The sequence below is a fragment of the Pituophis catenifer genome, unplaced genomic scaffold (assembly GCF_029215685.1).
Source record: "Pituophis catenifer annectens isolate HBS135680 unplaced genomic scaffold, rPitCat1.0.hap2 SCAF_4, whole genome shotgun sequence".
Classification (NCBI taxonomy): domain Eukaryota; kingdom Metazoa; phylum Chordata; class Lepidosauria; order Squamata; family Colubridae; genus Pituophis; species Pituophis catenifer.
Window position 1 is genome coordinate 75151808 of NW_027256884.1, and position 22512 is coordinate 75174319.

Below are 22512 nucleotides of genomic sequence, written 5' to 3' on the forward strand. Positions count from 1 at the left end.
ACCTCTTTCTATATGAGACCTGGTGGCACAATGGTTAGAATACAGTGTTGCAGGCTAACTCTCCCCATAGCCTAAAGTTCCATCCTGATTTCAAGGTTCACTCATCCTTCTGAGGTGGTAAAATGAGGTCCCAGATTGTTGGGAGCAATATTCTGTCATTGTGAACCACCCGAGAATACTGTAAAACATTATAGGATGGTATATAAGTAAGTGATATTGCAATTCCTGGGTTTAAGATTGTAATTTTATTCATTGAGTTATTATGTATAATAGAAGGAAACTTCTATTTATAAGCAAAATTATGTCTAATACTTAATTATTTCTAACTGGATATTCCCATTAAATGAAAATTCCAGTCTGGGAACATTGTGCAATTAATAATATCAGCAAAAAGCAAACATGCATACAAATATGATATATGTGTAATTTATCATACTAAAATACTTTCTGCTCTTAACAAAGGTGATAAAATTTATTGGTCAAGTTATTAGTTGTTGCAGGCTTTATTTTGGCTTATGATGGTACTAGAGACCAGAATTACTAAGTAAAGAGGTTGTAAAGTGCAATGCCATATGGCTGCATCGCTTAGAGATGGCAATTATGGCAGAGTCAATTGCTATTATTAAGGAAGATGCTCACATGATGGTGACTTTTGATTTCCTGCCAGCTTTTCCATTGACTTTGTTTTTGGGAAGCTGGAAAGCAATGTCAGAAATCTTGATCACAAGACCACGAGGACACTGCAACAGTGGCAACCAGGGTGGATAAAAATCAATGATTTTTTTAAAAAAAATAAAAAAAATCAGTTTTTTTTTATTTAAATCGGAATTTTTTGATTTAAATCGGATTTTTTTTTATTTTTATCGAATTTATTTTAATAAAAAACTTTTGGGGTAAAAATCTATCTTAAGATAGTTTTCTTTTTAAGATACATAAATAATTTAGTTTATTCAGCATGAAATGGAGCTTAGTTATGTAGCATGAGGCTGTATATTCTGCAACACTGGGACTATCGGTGAGTCAACAGTGGGTCAAAGGAGTAGCAGAGATGACAGTTGCTCTTTAAAAATTATGATTTAAATCGAGTTGATTTAAATCAAGCCTTTTTACTAGTGACTTAAATCATGATTTAAATCATGATTTAAATCAACTCGATTTAAATCAAATCCACCCTGGTGGCAACTATGAAAACCTATCATGCACCATTTATTCAATGCTATTGTAACTTTGAACAGTCATTGAAGGACTGGTCATAACCTGAGGACTTCATGTATTTAAATATCATGACCCTTGCATGCACTTTTTGAATATTTTAGCAGTTACTAAATTTACAAGTGTGGCTCTTAATTTAAGTAATTTTTAGAAGTGTGCCCCTGTCTACCTTCCATATCAATTATTACTGCAAGAGTTTTTAAGAAAAACTTTTGCCTATCTCATATAGTATGTATGTGCTTGTATGTGTGTATATATATTTAAAAGGACTTCTAAGTCACTTCAATTTTGTTCCAGTAGCAATCAAATCAGTTACTTCTTTCAAGCATCTTGCCTCCTGATTCATTTTTTAAATTATCCTAATAGGTGCTGGAGTTCCCCAGTTCCAACCAATTGCCTTGAATGGGCGTATCCAGCTTCTGACAAATGGCTCCTTGTTGATCAAGCATGTTCTGGAAGAAGATAGTGGATACTACCTCTGCAAGGTCAGCAATGATGTGGGGGCTGACGTCAGCAAGTCCATGTACCTCACTGTTAAAAGTAAGAATTTCTTCCTGATAGTAATGACTATTGAGTTGCAAAAGGATACCTTTCAACTCCTGAATTGAAAAAAAATATTTTGCATTCATTCTAAGGCACACTTGCACATTCTTCTTGCTGCAGCTACAATTAGTTACAATTTAGTTGAGGAAGATTAAGTAAGCAAACGGAAGGGTTGACATTGTCTGTGAAACATTTCTGTAAGATCAATGAGCTCCTTCAACATATTTTTGAAGTACAGAGAGGCATCTTGATGTTGCTAATGTATGTTAAACCTGGACAGAGCTTAAATATAGATTTCGAGAAAGAGCTTCAGAATGCCTTCACAGGAGGTGCTTACTTTTCAGTTGACTTTCATACTTTATTATAATGACAGTTATACTGTCCATATTCTGCAAGTCAGAATCATGAGATTTTATTTATGCTGCTTTGGAAAGTGATGATTCTTAGCTCCAAATTAATTGGATTAATTAATTAATTAATTAATTAATTGTGATTTGCTAGGTCATTCAAAGTAAACAACTAGATTTCTGAACATCATTCAAAATGTAGTAAAATGATACTTGTAGAATTTCCAAGATTTTGCTTTCTTTTCTTTCTTTTTGATTTGTATTTAAGCCTACAGTCCTAAATGGTGTTCTTAAACAAAGAATAAAGTATTTTGGACCAAGACCAGAAAAGAATTTTTAAGTTCAGTTGTGGCTACAAAAAGGACTACCTAAATCAGGGCTGTCAAACTCACGGGCTGTGAGCCAGATGCGTCATGCACTGGCCACACCCATGCCCAGTTTAGCAAAGTGGGGGAAATCCAGATAAGTTTGACACCCCTGACCTAAATAATGATTTATTTGCTTAGGAAGTGGGGAAGGGGGACCAAATGAAAACAATTGAATAATCTCCAAATGTCCCAGAATGAATATTGGACATTTTTAATCAAAAGCTGCCCTTTTGGTAATGAATTCACAGTGAATTTTTGCAATATTTTTTGCAATTTTTGTATAATCAATTTTCTCTGGGGTCTCAAGACATGAAAAATGTAACATTCAATCTGCCAGTCATGATTTACATTCGTGTGTGTATGTGTGTGTGTGTATGTACACCAAATCAGTTTGGTGCAGAGAAAGTTGTACAACTAATAACCAAAGTAATAAAAGAACACAGACTAAAAAAGCTTTTGCCAATGTTCTTTTATTTTGGCTATTATTCGAAAAGGGCTGTTATAATCCCATTAAATTCACATTATTAAAAAAGAAGGAAGGACAGTGATTAGATTTTGTATTGTATTCATTGATAAATAAAGAGACTTTAATTTGTATGCCAGAATCATCATCCCCAAGTATGTTCTTCCCTAAAGTAATAGAACTTAATGCCTGCAAATGCTTGGGTTACAGATTCTGTAAGTTCAACGACCACCTTTGGCATAATGGAAATTGTAATCTGAAACATCTGAAAAAGTACCAATTTACTTATTTTTACGATAAAATAGAAGCCATCCCCCTCCCCCCTTAAGCTGTAACTGACCAATGTAATACCCAGGCAGTAGATAAGTTACTGTATTTTTTACAATTTGGATGATGCTGATTTTTCCAAAGCAATCGTTAAAGGCAGTTCTGATAGTAAATGCCATATTTTTAACATTTAGAAAGAAAAATAAAAACAACCTTCTAGCTTCCCCTTAGTTGACAGCTAAGCTAAAAGTCTGTCTAATAATGCTATGCAATTTTATGTGTCATAAAAGTATCTTTTAGCAAGTCAGAGCAAAGATCTCTCAGGAGATAGTATCTTTTGAATCAAGTAAAAGCTAGCATCAAGTAACAAATATATATATATATTCCTTTTTTATTATTTTATTTAGATTTAGGAGGTACCCAAAATAATTTTGAGCAGCACACCCATTCTTTCTGTTCCCATTGTACATTTTATATGACAGTTATAGTTTATAATAGTTGAATGCCAGAACATACTTTATCTAGATCGATGTATACACATTTAACTGATGTTTAATATTCAGTAATAAGCAATTATGTGGGATATCTAAAATAGTTTATTCACATTTGTGCCTTTTGCAGGGTTTCTTATTCCCTTTCACCTTCATTCTTATCAGCTGATTCTATTGCAGTGTTTTTCAACCTTGGGAAGTTCAAGACGTGTGGACTTCAACTCCCAGAATTCCTCAGCCAGTACCTAGGAGTTGAAGTCTACACATCATATACTTGCTAAGGTTGAAAAACACTGTACTATTGGTTTATCTGCTCCAGTCCTGTGGTATAGGCTGCTAGTAGTGGCAAGCTTCAAGTTTCATTCCAGTGTAATGCATCCTGCTAGGCTAATTAATACAATATAATATGCTTATCTAGTCTGCAGAGTCTTTTTCTAGTAGCCTCTCCTTATGCTCAGAATGAGGCAGGGGAGGAAATGTGCTATAGGCATCATTTTCTGTGTGGTGAGCTTAGAAATAAATACAGAGCTTAAACTTGCAAAATGAATTGTGAATATTATATGAGTTGCTTGGATCACCCACCCACACCCCACATTGTTTCCTTCCTAATTAGAAGCTCTCAGCACAAAATTTTACTTGTGATAGAGCAACAGAAAAGCTAATGTGGATGAAGAAGTACAATTTAGCTCATAAGAAACTTGAAATAAATTATAATAGCTTGAAAAAATGGCTTGTATTTGAAACTAACATATCTGCAAAAGACATTTCCCTTGTTTGATTGAGGAGCTTATACACAGGGGTACTTACTTTCAGGTAATAAGCTTTCCTGCCTTCCAACTTTTCAATTTAAACACATCTGAAAGTAATCTGGACTGTTTTTACTATTTTAAAATTCATTTTGGATAGAAGAACAAGACCTGAGCAGGGCTAGCTAAGTCAAGTGTGAAAAAGTGACCCAAAGAATTTTTGCAATCACAGGTGAGTTTCTAAGAAACAAGTGTACTAAATTATCATTAAAGTTTGCTGAAAGGGAAATAAAAAATCAGCAGTCTCCATGGAATTACTGTGGTTCCCTTTTGTGCTTCTGCCTTGATTCACTTGATCCAGCTTTTATGATTTGAGACTGTTACAGAGAATTTACTAGATAAAGAAGGCAAAAATAGATGCTCACAAGCATGGAAAGTTCGGTATGGAAAGGCGGAATGCAAGACCTAGAGCTAATACAGATACTCAGTTCTTGAAACAAGATTTCCTTATTAGAGGATAACTCACAGATCACATAAATGTTTCTGCATAATGAGGGGTTTATCTCATTTCACTGTTGAAAACTTACTTCTATCTGGAAGCATATCATCTTGCATAAGCATAAACCATAAGCTATAATTTAAAACTAGAAATCCTACATTGATATAATTATAGTAAAGTAAGTAAAATTAAAATAACCAAGTAAAATTAATCAAATTACATTTTATGTAGAATCTGTGTTTGGCAAAACATCAGCAATCAATTAACAAACAGCAAATATACTATAAGTCTGATAAAATGGCTTTATCATTTTTGTTTAAAAAAATGTAACATGCCGTGATCCCAATCAGCTGGAGTATCCTCTATAAAGGGTATAGTATATAGTATTTGTGAGATGTAAATGCCTTATTCCCTAATGTGTAAATAATGTATATATGGGACATCGGGGGTTAACTTATTCTTTGGTTCCTAATGTATTCATAATTCACCACTCCCATTCTTGGCTCCACCCCTTGTATATATAAGGAGCCACCTTCACCATTTTCCTTGCTTCTATCTGTGAATATTCAGTGAATATAGAATGCCTGTTATAATTAAAGAGAAATATATTTAAACCTCTAACTCTTATTATCATTATTGAGTCTGATCCTGAAAATATTGCAACAAGCTGGTAGCAGAGGATGGTTAATTGACTCAATAAATACTTAAAGATGTCTAAGAAAGATAGGCCCAACACCAGGGCCTACAGCAAAGAAATAGAAACTGAACAAGAAATAATCAACGAATCCACAAACGCGATTTCGAGAGAATCCGAAGAATACACCACTGAAGAAGAAGAACTAATAAATGAAAATAATGACCAGGAGGAAATCGAAATAGAAAATAACGAACTCAGGTCAGAGATATTAAAACTATTAAAAAGCCAGAAGAATGATGAAAGCCTCATCGCGAATCTCCAAGAAATGCTGAAAAACAGCGGAGCAGCGAGAGAGAAAAACATTGCTAAAGAGAAACCCAAAGACCAAAAAACCGTGAGTGATATGACTACAGAGAAAGTCGTTATGAAAAAGAAAAGATGTGATCCCGCGCGAAATTTTGAATGGCAGCCATCTTGGTTCCAACAAGCCTCCAAAGTGAGCGAAGCAGAGCCAATCAAAATGCTCAGTTCAAAATTTCTGGCGCGAAAAACGTTATCAGACAACGAAAGCGAAAAGGAAGATTCAAACTCTTCAGAAGAACCAGAATCAGAAAGCGAAGACGACTTAACGAAATCCCAAGTAAAGTCAGCAATGAAGACGCTTTTTGCTGCATTTGGGCCAAAATTAAAAATTTCCAAAGCGACAACGAAGAAGCTAGAGAACAAGCCGATACCTCAAGACCTGCACGCTCCCATCCTGACTTCGAGAGCGACGACGCCCGAGCCCAGAGAGCCATGTCGATTCCGCCCTACACCGCAGACCGGATCAAGTACCAACGCACACAAAAGAAAGAAAAGAGCAGTCGCCGCCATCAAAACTCCTAAAACCGAGCCAGAAACCGACTCGTCTGAAGAGGAGCGGAGCGAGCGAGCTGCAATGGAGAGAACCTTCCACGACGACGCCAAAGAAGAAATGAGCAACGCGCATGTGCGAAACTACGTAGACGGTCCGGAAAGACTTGAACTGGCCAGAGAACCGCGCAGACTCGTTACGAGCATCCCCATGCCGTTTTGCAATTTCCTGCACTTGTGAGACCACGGACTACCTCAGGTTGTAAGTAATGGACAAAATAATGTGGGAAACTTACCCAGTGACTTCCCAAAACTTAGAGTTGATGGCATTAATTTGCAAGAATGGTATCAACAGCTTCAGGTTGTCTTTATGAAAGAAAATTTACTATTCTTTATCACTAGTCCTCCAAGAAGACCTTGGACTTTAAAAATAGATTGTTTACATCATAGAGCATTTTTCTTAATAATATCTAGCGTGTCTCCTGCAATGTATCATAGCATCAAACCAAACCTAACTGTTTCAGAAATAATTCAATGCATGTTTAATCTGTTTCACAGCGATAGTGTAGCTACCACTACAAGAATGTCTAAGGATTTCTTTTCTTCCAGAGTAAAACCAGGGGTTTCCATAAGTGAGCATTTGATATCTCTAAACAAAATAAGAGCTGAGCTGCATTTGAGGGGGGAAGTGATTTCAGATCAAACAATGAAAAGTGTTATTATCAATTCACTTGATTCATCATGGGATAGTTTTATGTCACACTTAGACACCATCAATCTAGGATATTTATCCATAGAAAGTCTATCTAACAAATTGATAGCAGAAGACAATTCAAGAAAAAATCGTTCCAGCAATCACACAGAACACAAATCTTTTAGGAAGGTAGCTTTCCAGGAAAAATACAATGAAGCTTTTAAATGCCATAATTGTGGGTCCAGGGAACACAATAGAAGAGACTGTCCCAAAATCTCAAAGGAGAGACATAGGTCAGAGTATAGGAGCAAATACAATTATAGACAGTCTTCCACAGATAGACATAAATATAGAAGCCCACCAAATTACAGAGATAGTAGAGGGGGTAGAGAAAATTCAAAAGAGAGAAAATCTGGTTCACTGAATGGACTAAATAAACAAGACAGCACTAAAACACAACAAAATGAGAACAATAATTGGCTTATTGATTCTGGGGCAACCAACCACACCACTAATAACAAAAATATATTGTCTTCATTTACAGAAGATAAATTTGTAATAAAGGTAGCTAATCAAGAAAAGGTTCAAGTATTAGGCAGAGGAAATGTGACCTTGCCTGGCCTAGGAAAAATAGAGGGGGTATTGTTAATTCCAGAAATACCTCATAACATACTAAGTGCCATAAAACTAAGCAGAGATTCTGACATCAATATAGTTTTCTCAAAGGGGAAAGCAACTTTAGAGAAGGACAAAACAAATGTAGGCACTGTGATGATTAAAGGAGGCCTACCCTATCTAATAACAAAAGAAAGATGGTTACATAACATTGATTCAAATATGGAAGATTGTATTGAGGCAGATGATGAAAATGTTAGTAACAGTGACAATGATGAATGTAAAATATCTCATGATCACGCAAATACACACAATGAGAAGAAACCAAGAATAGGTAAACCAATTCATGATGAGTGTGCTCACATCTTGCATAGGAAGTTAGGACATGCAAGTTTTCCTGTAGTACAAAAAATGACTGAACACGCAGAAGGTGTCAAAATAAAAAATTGTGAAAATTATTTGGAATGCTCAGTATGTAAATCCACTAAACTAAAAACTAGTCCCAGACCAAAAAAATCCAACAGATCAACTAACAAAATTTTTGACTTAGTACATATGGACCTAGTTGGTCCATTAACTCCATCAATCACTTATAGAAAACGTTACTTCCTAACAATAGTAGACGATTACAGTCGCTATGGTTTTGTTTACACATTAAAACACAAGGATGAAACCTTTCAGAAATTCAAGGAATTCTACAAACGCATAGAAACACAACATAATATCAGAATAAAACAAATTATGACAGATAGGGGATGTGAATTCATGTCTAAAGAATTCTCCCAATGGTTAAAGGATAGAGGAATGCTACATTTCACGTCTAGTCCATTTTCTGCGTTCCAAAACGGGATTGCAGAGAGAAAGAATTCCACACTACAAACCATGATTAGGTGCACATTAGAGGATGCTGGTTTAGGCAAACAATTTTGGTCAGAGGCCTTACATTATTCAAATTACACTCAAAATAGAACCTGGTCCAGTATTGTGAATAAAACACCATATGAGGTGATGTATAATAGGAAACCCAAATTAGCACACATGCACATATTTGGAGTCACTGCAGACGTACACATACCTAAGCAGTTGAGAAGAAAGGGAGAAAACGTATCCAGAAGATTAAGATTTATGGGATATGAAACTGGCACCAAAGGGTACAGATTCATTGATAATAATAACAAATTTATAGTCTCCAGAACAGCTGTGTTCCATGAACAGGCCAATTGGTCTAAATTACATCTTAATGAAATATTTCCAAATAAATGCAAAGATACAAAATCTTGTGAGGAAGGGACAATAGAAAATCAAAATATCAACAAAAATAAAAACAAAACCAAAACTTGGACAAATAGTCAGCACAAAATAAAGACAGACACATTAACAAAAAAGGAAGCAAGATATTTGCATGATAACCATAGCAAACCCGAAAGAGCTATTAGAAACAATAGAAATCAAGTACCAAATAAATACAGAGATTACATAATGCATATGGATGGTGAACAAATGACACCTAATACATATGAGGAAGTATTAAAACTCCCTCGTGAAGAAAAGGAAAAATGGGAACTAGCTATGAAAAAAGAGATGGAAAGTTTGCAAGGATTAAATGTGTTTACACCTGCGATTGCACCTAAAGATAAAACGATTATAGGTACCAGGTGGATTTATAAAATTAAGAATCTAGAAGGAGGCAATACTCTATACAAAGCTAGATTGGTTGCACAAGGTTATGCACAAAAATATCCGGAGGACTACACTGACACATACTCCCCCACAGTGAGAACAGAGAGTGTTAAAACAGCTCTAGTAGTGGCATCTGCACTCAATCTTGATGTATTTCAATATGACATACAGACTGCGTATTTACACGCAAAACTAGATAAGGAAATATATGTAAGAGCACCACACAGTCAATACACTAATAAGAATGAAATTTGGCTATTGAACAAGAGTCTATACGGATTAAAGCAATCTGGCAAAAGATGGTACGATTGCTTGGTAAAAGTACTTAAGACCATGGATTTCAACGCTACCACTGCTGATAACTGTTTCTTTGTCAAAAAGAGTGATGATCATATTGAATTTGTATTAATTTATGTAGATGATATTTTATATATAGGAAAACACAAGGAGAGAAGAGAAACCTTTGTAAATAAGCTAAACGAACATTTCTCGTTGAAATCTCTAGGTAAGGTAAACAAATACCTTGGCGTACAAATTAACAAAACTAGAAGGGGATTCAAACTTACTCAGAAAGATAAAATCATTGAACTTCTAAACAAATGCAATTTAAACAATGCCAAACCCTGTGACACTCCTATGCAAACTGATTTCCTTAGAAACACTGATGAATCTTCCCCTGAATTCAAGGATAATACATTTTATAGATCAGTCATAGGTTCACTTCTTTATATATCTAATTGGACCAGGCCAGATATTGCATTACCACTCAACTTATTGTCAAGATATGTTAGCAAACCAACAATGTATCATTGGGAAGCAGTCAAAAGAATTCTAAGATATCTGAAAAGTACATTAGACTTTTGCTTAGTATTAGAACCTAGTAATGGTAAAGAACCAAAACTTACATGTTACGCAGATGCGGATTGGGCTGGAGATATATCATGCAGAAAGAGCACTTCTGGTTATATTTTTCTATTAAATGACTGTCCAGTTTACTGGTACACTGGTAAACAAGAACTGGTAGCCACTTCGACCACAGAAGCGGAATATGTTTGTTTGTCCAAAGCTGCAAATAATCTTGTATGGTTTAATGATTTGATTTCAGATGTTTGGAAAAAACCTGCTTTGCCTTTTGTTATGCATGAAGATAATAAAGCAGCCATTGAAATATCCAGATCCGATGCCATTGGACAAAGGTCCAGGCATATAGATATAAAATTTAAACATGTGAGACAATTGTCTCAAGATGGATTTATCAAAGCAGTGCATTGTGATACCTCTGAACAATTAGCTGACATATTGACGAAGCCTTTACCTTCTAAACAGCACAAATATTTAACATCAAAATTATATGTCTTATATTGTCCTGAATCTGAATGTAATTGGTGTTGTATAGCGAACCGGCATTTAGAGGGGGATTTGTGAGATGTAAATGCCTTATTCCCTAATGTGTAAATAATGTATATATGGGACATCGGGGGTTAACTTATTCTTTGGTTCCTAATGTATTCATAATTCACCACTCCCATTCTTGGCTCCACCCCTTGTATATATAAGGAGCCACCTTCACCATTTTCCTTGCTTCTATCTGTGAATATTCAGTGAATATAGAATGCCTGTTATAATTAAAGAGAAATATATTTAAACCTCTAACTCTTATTATCATTATTGAGTCTGATCCTGAAAATATTGCAACAGTATTGAATGAACATAATATGTTTGGAAAGCTTTCAATGTAGCTTTATGATTAACTGAATGCAGAATTTGTTTATCTTCCTTTTCAAACATCTAGTCACATTTTTTTAACTGCAAAACAATCTTAGTTCCTATTTAGTGCCATAATCTGAAACACATTAGCCCCCCACTAGTATGTATGGATTCGACAAACTTTATCATCAAAATGAATGACAAAATCACCTACAGATATTCTGTCCTACAACTTTTCCATAGGCCATCTGAAAGAAGCTTCCACAAAACACTGAGAGCTTCTGCTCAATTCCACTCTTTATTATAACTCTGTCCTGAACTGGGAAATGTCTAATTGTTCATTAATATATTTTTTGGTGGCATATGCAGGTTAAGATATCAATAGGAAGGTTTGGTTTCTGTCCAGTGGAAATTAAAAACAGCAATTTTATAAAAATAAATGGCAAAGAACCACCTGGAACTGCAATTGTGGTAATCAAATTCATGCAGGCACATAATAGCAAATAAGTAGTTTTGTAATGTGCATGTTGAGAAGAGCTACAGAGAAATTTATGCTAAACCTTGAAAACATGAAAAAAATTCCCCTCGACACAAGCATTTGCTCTTGTTAGTCTAACAAGGTTTTGGTTTTTTGGTTTTTGTCCTAATGAGGTCCTCCCACTGTAAGAGATAAACAAGCTCCAAGTGTCGTTTTCTGCCTCTTCAGACTATCAGCACAGCTTTGATTTAAGGACTTGCACTTTAATCACCCATCATGTGTCATTACCCCGACAGGTGGCAGCAGCCGCAAGATACAAGCTCCAATAAATTGCATCGAAAATCACTGAAGCGATCTTTTGTTGATTTTCTTTTACAGCTATTCAATGGTAGATCAGCTGTCATAACAACACAGTGCCCATGGCAGTAGGGTGAAATTAAATGTGAAGTATGTTCAAGGTAGCAAGTATAAAAATGGAATATCCTTTTTTTTACCTTGTTGATTCTAATGCATTTTTTTTATTTTTTTAAGTAATGTGAAATCTGTAGCAATTGATTGAAATCAGTGTTGTATTTTTGTGGCATCATTGTCACATGTGCCCTTGTACAAATATGCTCTACTATATAAATACCTCGCTATCAGCAATATTTTCTTTAAAAAAAGGAATCTTGCTTATTTTAAAAGCAAAATGCATTTTATAATTGGGTTTTTGAGCAAAAGGAAGCAGTTGCAAATCATCTTTGTTTCCCCCTTCTCCCTCCTTAATTATCCCTCTATTACAGGTACATGTAATGTTATATTGCATAAAGTGCAATTTCTCACTGCAGAAAATGCACACAAAAATAAAATATCCCTGTCATTGAAGTAGTTATTTTTCTAATAATGAGCCAAATTAGACATTTTTTTTTATTGAAAAAGTTTTTCAAATACAAATTTTCCCCCTTTCCCCCCCTCCTCCCTAACCCCCCTCCCCCTCCCCTCCCCCTGTGGCTTCTTCATAATAAAACCCAAATTCATAACAGATTATATAATACTTTACCATCCCCTTACTCCATCCCCATATGATGACCCTTTCTTTCTAATAATATTATTATATCCCCCTTATACTATACATTTCAAAATAACATTCTATTATAACATTATATAATAACTCCTAATTTAGCATAATATTATTATATCTCCCAGTTTAGCGATTTCTGCTCATAATCTACCCTTTTTCTGCCCCCCCATACATATATCTCTTAAATCAAATCTTTTATGTATATTAATATAACATTTCAAAACAACCTTCCGCTATAAAACTATATAATAAATCCTAATTTAACATTTATTCAATTCATAGTCTACCCATTTCCTTCACCCCATCGTTATATCTCTTAACTCAAATCTTTTACATATATTCGTATCTAAACATAATATCCCTTTTCTTAAACTAAACAATCAATAAACTAACCTGTCTCCACCCACTTTCCTACAAGACTACCATACTTAATAATTCATAATATCTTTATTCTTCTGCCCACACCACTAAAAAATATTCCCTTATGTAAATAAAATCCTCTTAAAAAAGACTTTAAACTTGTAATCTATATGATATCTTCTGTAATGTCTTTCAACTGGATTGTTAACTCCGACACCCATGTTAGGGTAACATCACATCCTAATTCCAACAGTATGTTCGGTATCTTCAATTACTATCTGCCCCCATCAATAGCAAATATCTTCATAAAATAAAATAAAAAAACAACAACAACCACCCGAGTGACTTTATATTTGTATTCCATATAGTATCTATAGAGGTGTCTTTTATCCAAATTATTGATTCCAACCACCATAATAGGGTAACAGCCAGATCATCTGCATGCCCCAATTCCATAGCTCTCTCGCCTTGTAGCTCAGCATAAACGTAGTATATTTATCAAAGAGTCCAAAAAAAAAAAAAAAAGATAGTTCCAATCAATTCAGTTTAAGGCCCTTTCCACATCCCAAAAGTACAGCACTGCAGAAGTCTGTCACTCTCCTCAGGATAATATAAACCAATACTTTGCCTCAACTATCTTTTCATGTGTTCAATCATCTCTTAAATAACTGGCATTACACTGTTGTTTGGTTTAAAAGTTTTTGTTTTTGTGTGACCTGCTTCTTCTTTTCTTGACTTTTTGTGGGTTAGATCTCCATCCTGATTTCCTTTCTCTAAATTGTATATCAACTGTTTGGTTTTCATGCTGATCTATAACTTGATCTTGTTGGTTTTGCTTTTGTGGCTTAAATCTCCATTCTGGTTCTATGAGTTTTATATCAACTGATTGATTTCCATGCTGGTCTGTAACCTGATAAGTCATCACTTTAGAATCCAGAGCCGCCTCTCTTGTATTTATAAATAGTCCAGCTGAGACCTCTGAAGGAGAATCCAGAAGCGGCTCATCTACAAGGACCTCTGTAACTTGTTGTTTTTCCATTACTTCCACCTCCTTTTGCTTATCTTGAATTTCTATCTCTTGTTGATTTTGCTTTTGGAGAACCTTGTAGTAAAATTCTTCCGCTTTTTCAACAGCATTTAGCTGATATCTTTCTCCTTGATATCTCAATATTATACCAACTAGAACGTCCCACCTGAATGAGATGTTTTGTTTCTTTAGCTCAGTCACCAAAAGTCCAAATTTCTTTCTATCTTCTAGAATTTTAGGCGGCAACTCTTTATATATCCAGATCTTTCTTCCATACAATTGTAGAGTAGAATTAAAAGATTTTTGCACAATATCATTTCTTATTTCTTTATCTGTGAAGTAAATCACCACATCTCTAGGCAATTGCCTTTGCTTTGCAATCCAAGAATTTTTCTCTATAAGCCTTGTCAATCTTACAAGATACCTCCTCAGGATGAACCTTTAAAATCCCGGCCAGAACTTGAGCAGATATTTTTCTTAAATCATCTCTATTATTTTCCTGTAACCCGCTCATTCTAACCGCAAATTCCGTGAGCCTGTATTGCATCATTGTAATTTCTTTTTCAATCCCTTGCTTTATATCTTCTGCATTGTAGGTCTCGTGAGCAGCTTCCTTTTTAGACTTTACTTCTAAACTATTGTCTTGAATATTTATCAAATCATTTTCAATTATTTGTATTTTATTGTTCAAATTATAAATCTTATCATCAACTTCCTCCATTTTAGACTCTAAAAACTTGATATTTGTATCCATCTTTATAACAATTTCTGAAAAAGCGTTAGTCACTGTTACAATCTTTCGTTGCAAATTATCATACTTTAGTTGTATCATTTCTTTAATTTCTTGCCTAAATTTCTCAGATTTCTGGTTCACAGTCTCATGGTATCTTGCCATTTCCTCCTGGACTAATTCTTTTAAATTAAATCCATTCTGCTGAGTCTGTAAGCTCAGAACTTGTTCACATAATTGTAAATGGGGGAACACCCCCCCGCTGCTTGTTTGTCAGGCTTTATTAGTTTTAACGCTATCCTGCCACACAAATTCTTTTTAAAGAAGGAAAACTTTTCCCCAAGCAAGATCAAGTACAAATCTCCAAGAAAAAAGAAACTTAAAATAGATATTTTTCTTCCAGATTCTAGCCAGCACTGTTTATTCCGCTACTTTGTAGCTTGTTACGGGAGGACTTTCACTTTCGGCTTTCTTCTTCTTCTCAAGCCTCAGCAGTCGCCATTTTAAACTTTTTTTCCCTTCACTCTGAAATGCTTGAAAATCATTAAAAATACTTGTGATTTAGGGTCCCAAGTCCAAATCTCGTCCTTTTTAATTAATCCATCTGTTAGTTTCGTTGATTGGTCCGGTTCCAGCGCCTGGCTCTGCAAAAAGGCAGAGTTCTCCCGAAGCCCGGAGCAGGAAATAGGGAGCCACAACCTGCTCGTCCCCAAGAGTAAAAAAAAGAACTCTGGGGACTTTGCAGAGGGCTCTACCTGCCCTCGCCTGCTCTGTCTCACATTTCCTTCAGGAAATGGAGTTTTTCGAGCCGCCTTTCAGATGTAAAGGCGGCTCTTTAGAGGCAACGGGGCTGGTGGTCTCAGAGGACCGTCTGGTGGCGATGGAAGCCAGACCGGAAGCCAGACATTTTTAAAACATAATTGGCAACTTGAATGCCAAGTGTCCAAATTTTGTTCATGTGGCCAAAACAGTCAGTTATGAATCCCTTCGTTCAGCACCATTGTAACTTTGAATAGCTCTATATCAATGGGTGTAACCTGAGGACTACTTGTAATTGTACTGAAGAAAGACCCAGACTGGTTTCACACTTCATGTTAAATTCATGATTGTTTAGTTTTGACTGGAGGTGATATGTACACCAAGCCATTATGGTTTATAAGCCCTGTTTCAGGTTGGATATAAACTACATTAGGAGGTAGTGAATAAGCAAAGAATTCCACCACCTATCCTGTTTGTGAGGATCAGTCTATTTTCACTTATCTCAAGCATAAAATCCATTTCTGCCTGAAGGACAGTTCTATTCCCTTGGTACAGTATCAAATTATCCATCCTCCTCCCCTTTTATCTACAGAGAAAAATAGTTCATCTTTTTAAAACAAAGGTAGAAATTAGAAATTAAGGCTAAAACATAAACTGGTGTATTGCACATCTTCTCACCAACTTCAGAATTAACTGATTAGAAGCTGGAAGGGAGACTGGAAGGGAGTCTAGAAAATTAAGATAATATGTTTCAAGAAAAGCAGTTGTCTTTGAAAGGAAACATTAAAAAAAAAACCTGTTTAGCTAAAAGTACTATTGAAGGTTATTTTTAATTTGACTGTGGGCTTTAAATTTATTGTTAATGTAAATTGTTACCTCCATCCATAAAAAACTCCATCATTGTGTGTTTTTGTACCATTTGAAACCTGCTTAGTTCAGCATTGCTTCTAAACAAGATAAGATTTACATTATCTTATAGTCTCACAAATGAAGGTAAATATATGTGTCCCAGGATAATGTTGCAGGATCCAATCTGGGTCAGTCACTGGGAGCAGAGGTTTAATTTTCTGAGTTTTTGACTCATGCTGGAGCCCATCCCCAGGGAACGTCTCTCAACCAGAATGTGTGATTTGGAGTAATCTATGTGTAGTATTTATGTGGTGCATATGGTTGTATATGGCCACTGACATAGAGTTTCTTGTGCTATATTACCTATGACGTGATTCAGAAATACTCCATTCTTCACAAAGATTGCATATTTGCAAAATTACTGTGAGATTTCTATCATTCTGAAAAGGTGAGAGTGAAAATGTAGTTTGACTAGCACAACCCCATGCATTGGGGATTATTCAGAGGCAAATACTGGCAGCCAGACAGTGTCTCTGAAATAACAACAGACAAGGGGAAAGCTGCAACATGGTCCACTTTAACTCTGAAGGGCTAGTTTCCATAAAGAAGTAGGCAGGATCTGGAAGAAGTAGAGCTATAGTTCGCAGATGATACAACGATGCTGGGTCTTATAACTGGAGGGAACGAATCAGCATACAGAGAAGAAGTCCAGAAGCTATCCACATGGTGTTCAAAAAACAACCTACATTTAAACACTAGCAAGACAAAGGAGATGGTGCTGGATTTCTGGAAGCACAGAGAGGAAGCTGCCCCACTGTATATCAAGGGCTGTGGAGAGGATTTCCTTTTTTAAATTTTTGGGAGTGCTTATTAGTCAAGTTCTCATCTGGAAAAACAACACATCTCTTGTGGTTAGTAAGGCTCAATAGAGACTTCATTTCCTTAGAGTCCTGCAGAAAAATCAGGTGGAACAATGGCTGATGATCTCTTTCTATCGGTCTATGATAGAAAGTATCCTTACATACTGTATAACAGTATGGTATGCTGGTTCAACAGCTGCAGACAGGAAGGCACTACAGAGAGTGATTAATTCGACACAACAAACCATTGGTTTCCCCCTAACACCACTGGATGACATCGCCAGATCTCGTCATTTCAGCAGAGTAAGGAAGATACTTACGGACGATTCACATCTTGGTCAGTGTCTCTTCTCACTTTTACCATCAGGCAGAAGACACAAAAGCAGGGGTGAAATGCTCCTGGCTCGGACCAGATCGCCTGATCCGGTAGCGATGGCAGTTGGTGGTTCTGAGAACCGATAGCAAAAATCCCTGCCGCCCCCCCCCCCCCATGCTTAGCTGAGCCGTGCAATCATCAGAGGCTGGTTTTTTTACTTTTAAAAGCATTTTTTCTACAACCTCTTCAGCCGAAAACATGCTTTTAAAAGTAAAAAAAACAGCCTCTGATGATCGTGCGGCTCAGCTGGGATCATCAGAGGCTTTTAAAAGCATTTTTCTACAACCTCTTCGGCTGAAGAGGCTGTAGAAAAAAAAATGCCTTTAAAAGCCTCTGGATATCCCAGCTGAGGTGCCTGATCGTCAGAGGCTTCTAAAAGCATTTTTTTATGCAACCTCTTCGGCCGGTAGAAAAAATGCTTTTAAAAGTTAAAAAAAAAAAAAGTTGGCCACGTCCACCCAGTCACATTACCCCTCCCCCCACCAAGCCATGCCCACAGAACCGGTAGTAACAAATTTTAGATTTCACCCCTGCACAGAAGTATAGCCAGTCGGACAAACAGGATTAAAATTAGCTTTTATCCAGGGGCTGTCAGACTCCTAAATACAACTACAATCACTCCATGATACATGGAAACATATGACTGGTTTTTCCCTAATTACTTGTATAAGGATCATTTTCTATATTATTCATGTCTTGTATTTTTGTTATGGGTTGCACCAGTAGGGGCTAAATCAATGTCATTGTTTACAGCATATGTACAATGACAATAAAGGTTATTATTATTATTATAGAGGAAATAAGACATAAGATGCTCACAGCCTCGGGCAATGCCTATTTAAAGGATAGTGGGTTTGCCCAATTCACTTTCTGAAGGTCATTTGAATGGAAAGAATTTAAAGTGAACAGAGATCTTCAGTCCAACAGAGCACTCACCTGGCTGAGTGTACCTTCAATTTTTGGGAAGGACTATAGTAAAAAGAAAGTAAATAATTATGAAGATTTAAAAGAATTTAAAGGAAAAAGGCAGGAGTTTGGAATACAAAAGTTAAAAATGGACTAATAGCTAAATTTAAGGAGCTGAGAAACATCATGTGTTTCTACAAATACGGAATGATAAATGGGACTAAAGAGTTATGGACATAGAAAAAAAGTTTGTGTTTTTTTACTCTTTCTTCCTCCTTTTTTGGATTAGAAATTAAAAATCATAAAAACAGCTACAACTAGAAAGGCAGAAAATGCTACAGAAATAGAGAGGAGGGGATCATTTTCTGAAAGACAACAGGTAATATAAAAAGGGGATACAATATACTCTTTGCAAAGGATGCTTTAGGAACTAGGGAAGAATGTCACAGCATCAATAACTGCATCAGTTAAAAAACACCTGGCTTGGCTCTTCTCTGGAAGAGAGAATGAATGTAAGATCTATAAATATGGCAGAAAAAATGAATTAAAAATTGGAAAAATCTGTAAAATAAATGTGGAGAAGTTAAACAAAGAAAAAAATAGAAGTTTGGAATATTAGACAGAAATAATAGTTTTATAAAATGAGTTTCATTGATATATGATACTAGAGAAATTATTCAAAATGTATAAAGATACTTCTAGCCAATGTTAGAACTGTGAAAAACACAAAGGGACATTTTACCATGCATTGATAGACTTGTGAAAAAGAAAAAGAAAATAGAATATAGTTAGATAAAACCGGGCAGAACTGGCTGAAATAGCAAATCTGACCTATTTGGTCAGGGACAAAACAATAAGTAGTAGATCTGACAATGGAAAAAGGATTGAATAAGGTGTTAATGGGATTTTTGTAATATTAAGAGGGAAGAAGGGCAATGATTTTTTTTATAACTGTTGTAAAAAAAGGTCAGAAGTGGAAAAGAGAAACCTTGCCATTGTTATTAGATAGAGAAATTAAAACTGGAGAAATGCTATAATGCAACATTTACAGTATGTATCCATAATAGAAGTTCAAACAAATTCAAGCAGGAATGGCTCCTTTATGTTTGACACATTACACAGCAGTGCAAATTTAAGTCCTAATGTCTTAAGAGGATTTAAACAGAAGCCAGAAGTCATCTTTAACATTCAGTGTAAATTATAGATATCCAAATTGTGGCAAGTGGTTGGGGGAAGGGAAGGATGGATTAGAAAGGGGTTTTTTTGTATTTTTTTTTCTTGTAGCTTTTTTTTTTTGTTTTATTTTCTTTTTCTAATTTGCATTTCACTATTTCAACAACAAATATATTGAAAATGAGGAAAAAAGAGTTCCATTTGATTATTAAGTCAAAACAGCAACTCAGACCTGGGAGAGCCAAAGGTTGAAGCAAGGAACTTGTCAGGTTCTTGAATACACTGATTTCCAGCATTATGACAAAATTGTGCACTGAAATGACAATTTTAGTATGATTGTTCCACTGATTACTTGAATGGGGAATTTCTTAATGCAAATGGAAACTAATTTATCTTGTAGATGGCTTACCTTCCACACTACTGTCTTGGCCACGCATACACATGCCTGAGTGCCTTCAAAAATATTTCCCTAATGCCTGACATTTGCAGCCAACAGAAAGATCCCAGACCTATTGAACAACTTGCAAACTTGGTTTTCCTTTCACAGCAAACAACATTTCTTTTTTTACCTTGACATCTATAGGTAACCTTTGCTAACCAATGGTAATTGCGACCAGGAATGCCATTGCTAAGTGACACTGTTGTAAAGTGCAACTTATGTAACCACACCAACTTAACAACAGCAACTGCAGCACTTCTGGTTTCAGTTGTTAAGTGAATCTCAAGTGGTTACAGCATCCCATGTTCACCTGCTTACCACTTGCAACCTCCTGCTGGCTTACTCATTGACTTTGCTTGTCAGAAACTGGCAGTGAAGGTTGCAAATGATAATTGCAGGGTGCCACAGCATAATTGTGAGCCAATTGCCAAGCATCTGAATCAGGATCACACAGTGACAGCTATAAACACAATGACCAGTCAAAAGTCCCTCTCAGTCCATGCCATTGTAACATCAACCAGTCACTGACTGAGGAGTCCTTCAGAGGGGAAATGAGCATATTTCAAAAGCTGAAGTTGTTTTATTTTAAAACAATTACATGCAATAGAGCAACTTATCTTAAAATGTAAAATAAACCCCACAATACATTAGTCTTTTTTTCTAGTTAAGGAAAAGTTAATTCTAAGTCAGGCATGTAATAGATACTATCCAATAACTTACTCTAAAAACAAAGACATACTGAGATAATTACAGCATGCTGGGTGAATTCAAATTGATTTCTCAACAACATGCTGTGGGTTAGCACTGATTTAATATTCCCATTGTCTCTAGAAGTACTGGTGATGGCTGCTGTTCAGGTAACAAAATATTTGTTTTCATTATAATTGCTAATAAACCCAGTTTCAGATTGGACTCCAGATATATATTTCTGCGGGAGCTAAAACAGATGCTGATTTTTGAATTCCCAAGTAAAATTTGTTCTGCCTTATCAGCAGAAGCAAATAAACAGATGAGATGTTGACCAAAGTAGCTCAGATCAGCATACAAATCAGATTTAAATTTTACTCTCTTTCCAAGAAATGCAAATCCAGAATGAGAGTTGGAAGAGATCTTTTAGGCACTGAGACCACCCCTATTTTTGTGTGAACAATTTAACATCTATCCAACTTCCACTTGAACAGAAAGAGTCTTTAACAGAAAGAGCCTGTACTACCAAGGCTCTTTCCACTTGAAAGAGCCTTGGTAGTACAGTGGGCTAAGGCACCCTGTTATTAAGCTGGTTATTAAGACCAGCTGCCTGCAATTACTGCAGGTTCGAATCTCGCCAAGGCTCAAGGTTGACTCAGCCTTCCATCCTTTCTAAGGTAGGTAAATTGAGGACCCAGTTGTGGGGGCAATAAGCTGACTTTGTATAAATATACAAAAGGATGAAGGCTATTGCTGAGCACATTGTCAGCCGCCCTGAGTCTCCGGAGAAGGGCGGCATATAAATCAAATAAAAAAAAAACATGTCTTATCTTCCCTGATATTTGGTTCACTGTCAAAATGCCCTTACTGTATTTAACTGGGTTCTACTGTCTTGAATATAAGACCATTATTCTGAGTCTGCATTCTGCATGCTGTCACAGTGCAATAGTGGGTTCTTTTACAGCTGGGTATGCTTGTGCCTTTAGAGACTGGGGAGGCATTTATTATATGCAAAACTATTTACAGCAATTAGGAACTACCACATCCAAACTTTTCCAGTGTCAACTTGGTCTCTGCTCCCTCCCTCCCTCCCTCCCTCCCTCATCCATTTGTTAGCAACTTATCCCAGCATACAGGTAGTCCTAGATTTATGACCACAGTTGAGCCCAAAATTTCTGTTGCTAAGTGAGACTTTTGTTAAGTGAGTTTTGCCTACTTTATGACCTTTCTTGCCATAGTTATTAAGTGAATCATTGAAGTTGTTAAGTTAGTAACATGGTTGTTAAGTGCATCTGGCTTCCCCATTGACTTTGCTTATCAGGTCACAAAATAGGACAGCATGACCTGGGACACTGCAACTGTCATAAATATGAGTCAGTTACCAAGAATCTGAATTTTGACCACATGACCCTGGAGAGGCTGCAACAGTCATAAGTGTGAAAAATGGTGATAAGTCACTGTTTTCAGTGCCATTGTAATTTTGAACAGTCACTAAATAAACTGTTGTAAATTGAGGTCTACCTGTACTGGCTGGGGAATTTTGGGAGTTGAATTCCATATATCTTAAAAGTTGTCAAGTTTGAAAAATTCTGCTAACTCACCTCTGACAAATATGCACATATACCCCTTTTCTCCTCTTTCTTCCCTGTCCTCCCTAAGAGAAGGAGAAAGAGGAATTGGCTGAATT

The 22512-nt window shown here is 36.0% G+C and overlaps 1 protein-coding gene across 2 annotated transcripts in view; it reads left to right on the forward strand.

Annotated features, from left to right (window-relative positions):
* Window positions 1-22512, forward strand: part of DSCAM (DS cell adhesion molecule) — a 320113-nt gene that overhangs the window by 161402 nt on the left and 136199 nt on the right. For both annotated transcript variants that reach the window (XM_070943500.1, XM_070943501.1), the window contains exon 9: window positions 1579-1752. In XM_070943500.1, the coding sequence (XP_070799601.1) occupies window positions 1579-1752 (174 nt within the window). The remainder of the gene's footprint in view (window positions 1-1578; window positions 1753-22512) is intronic.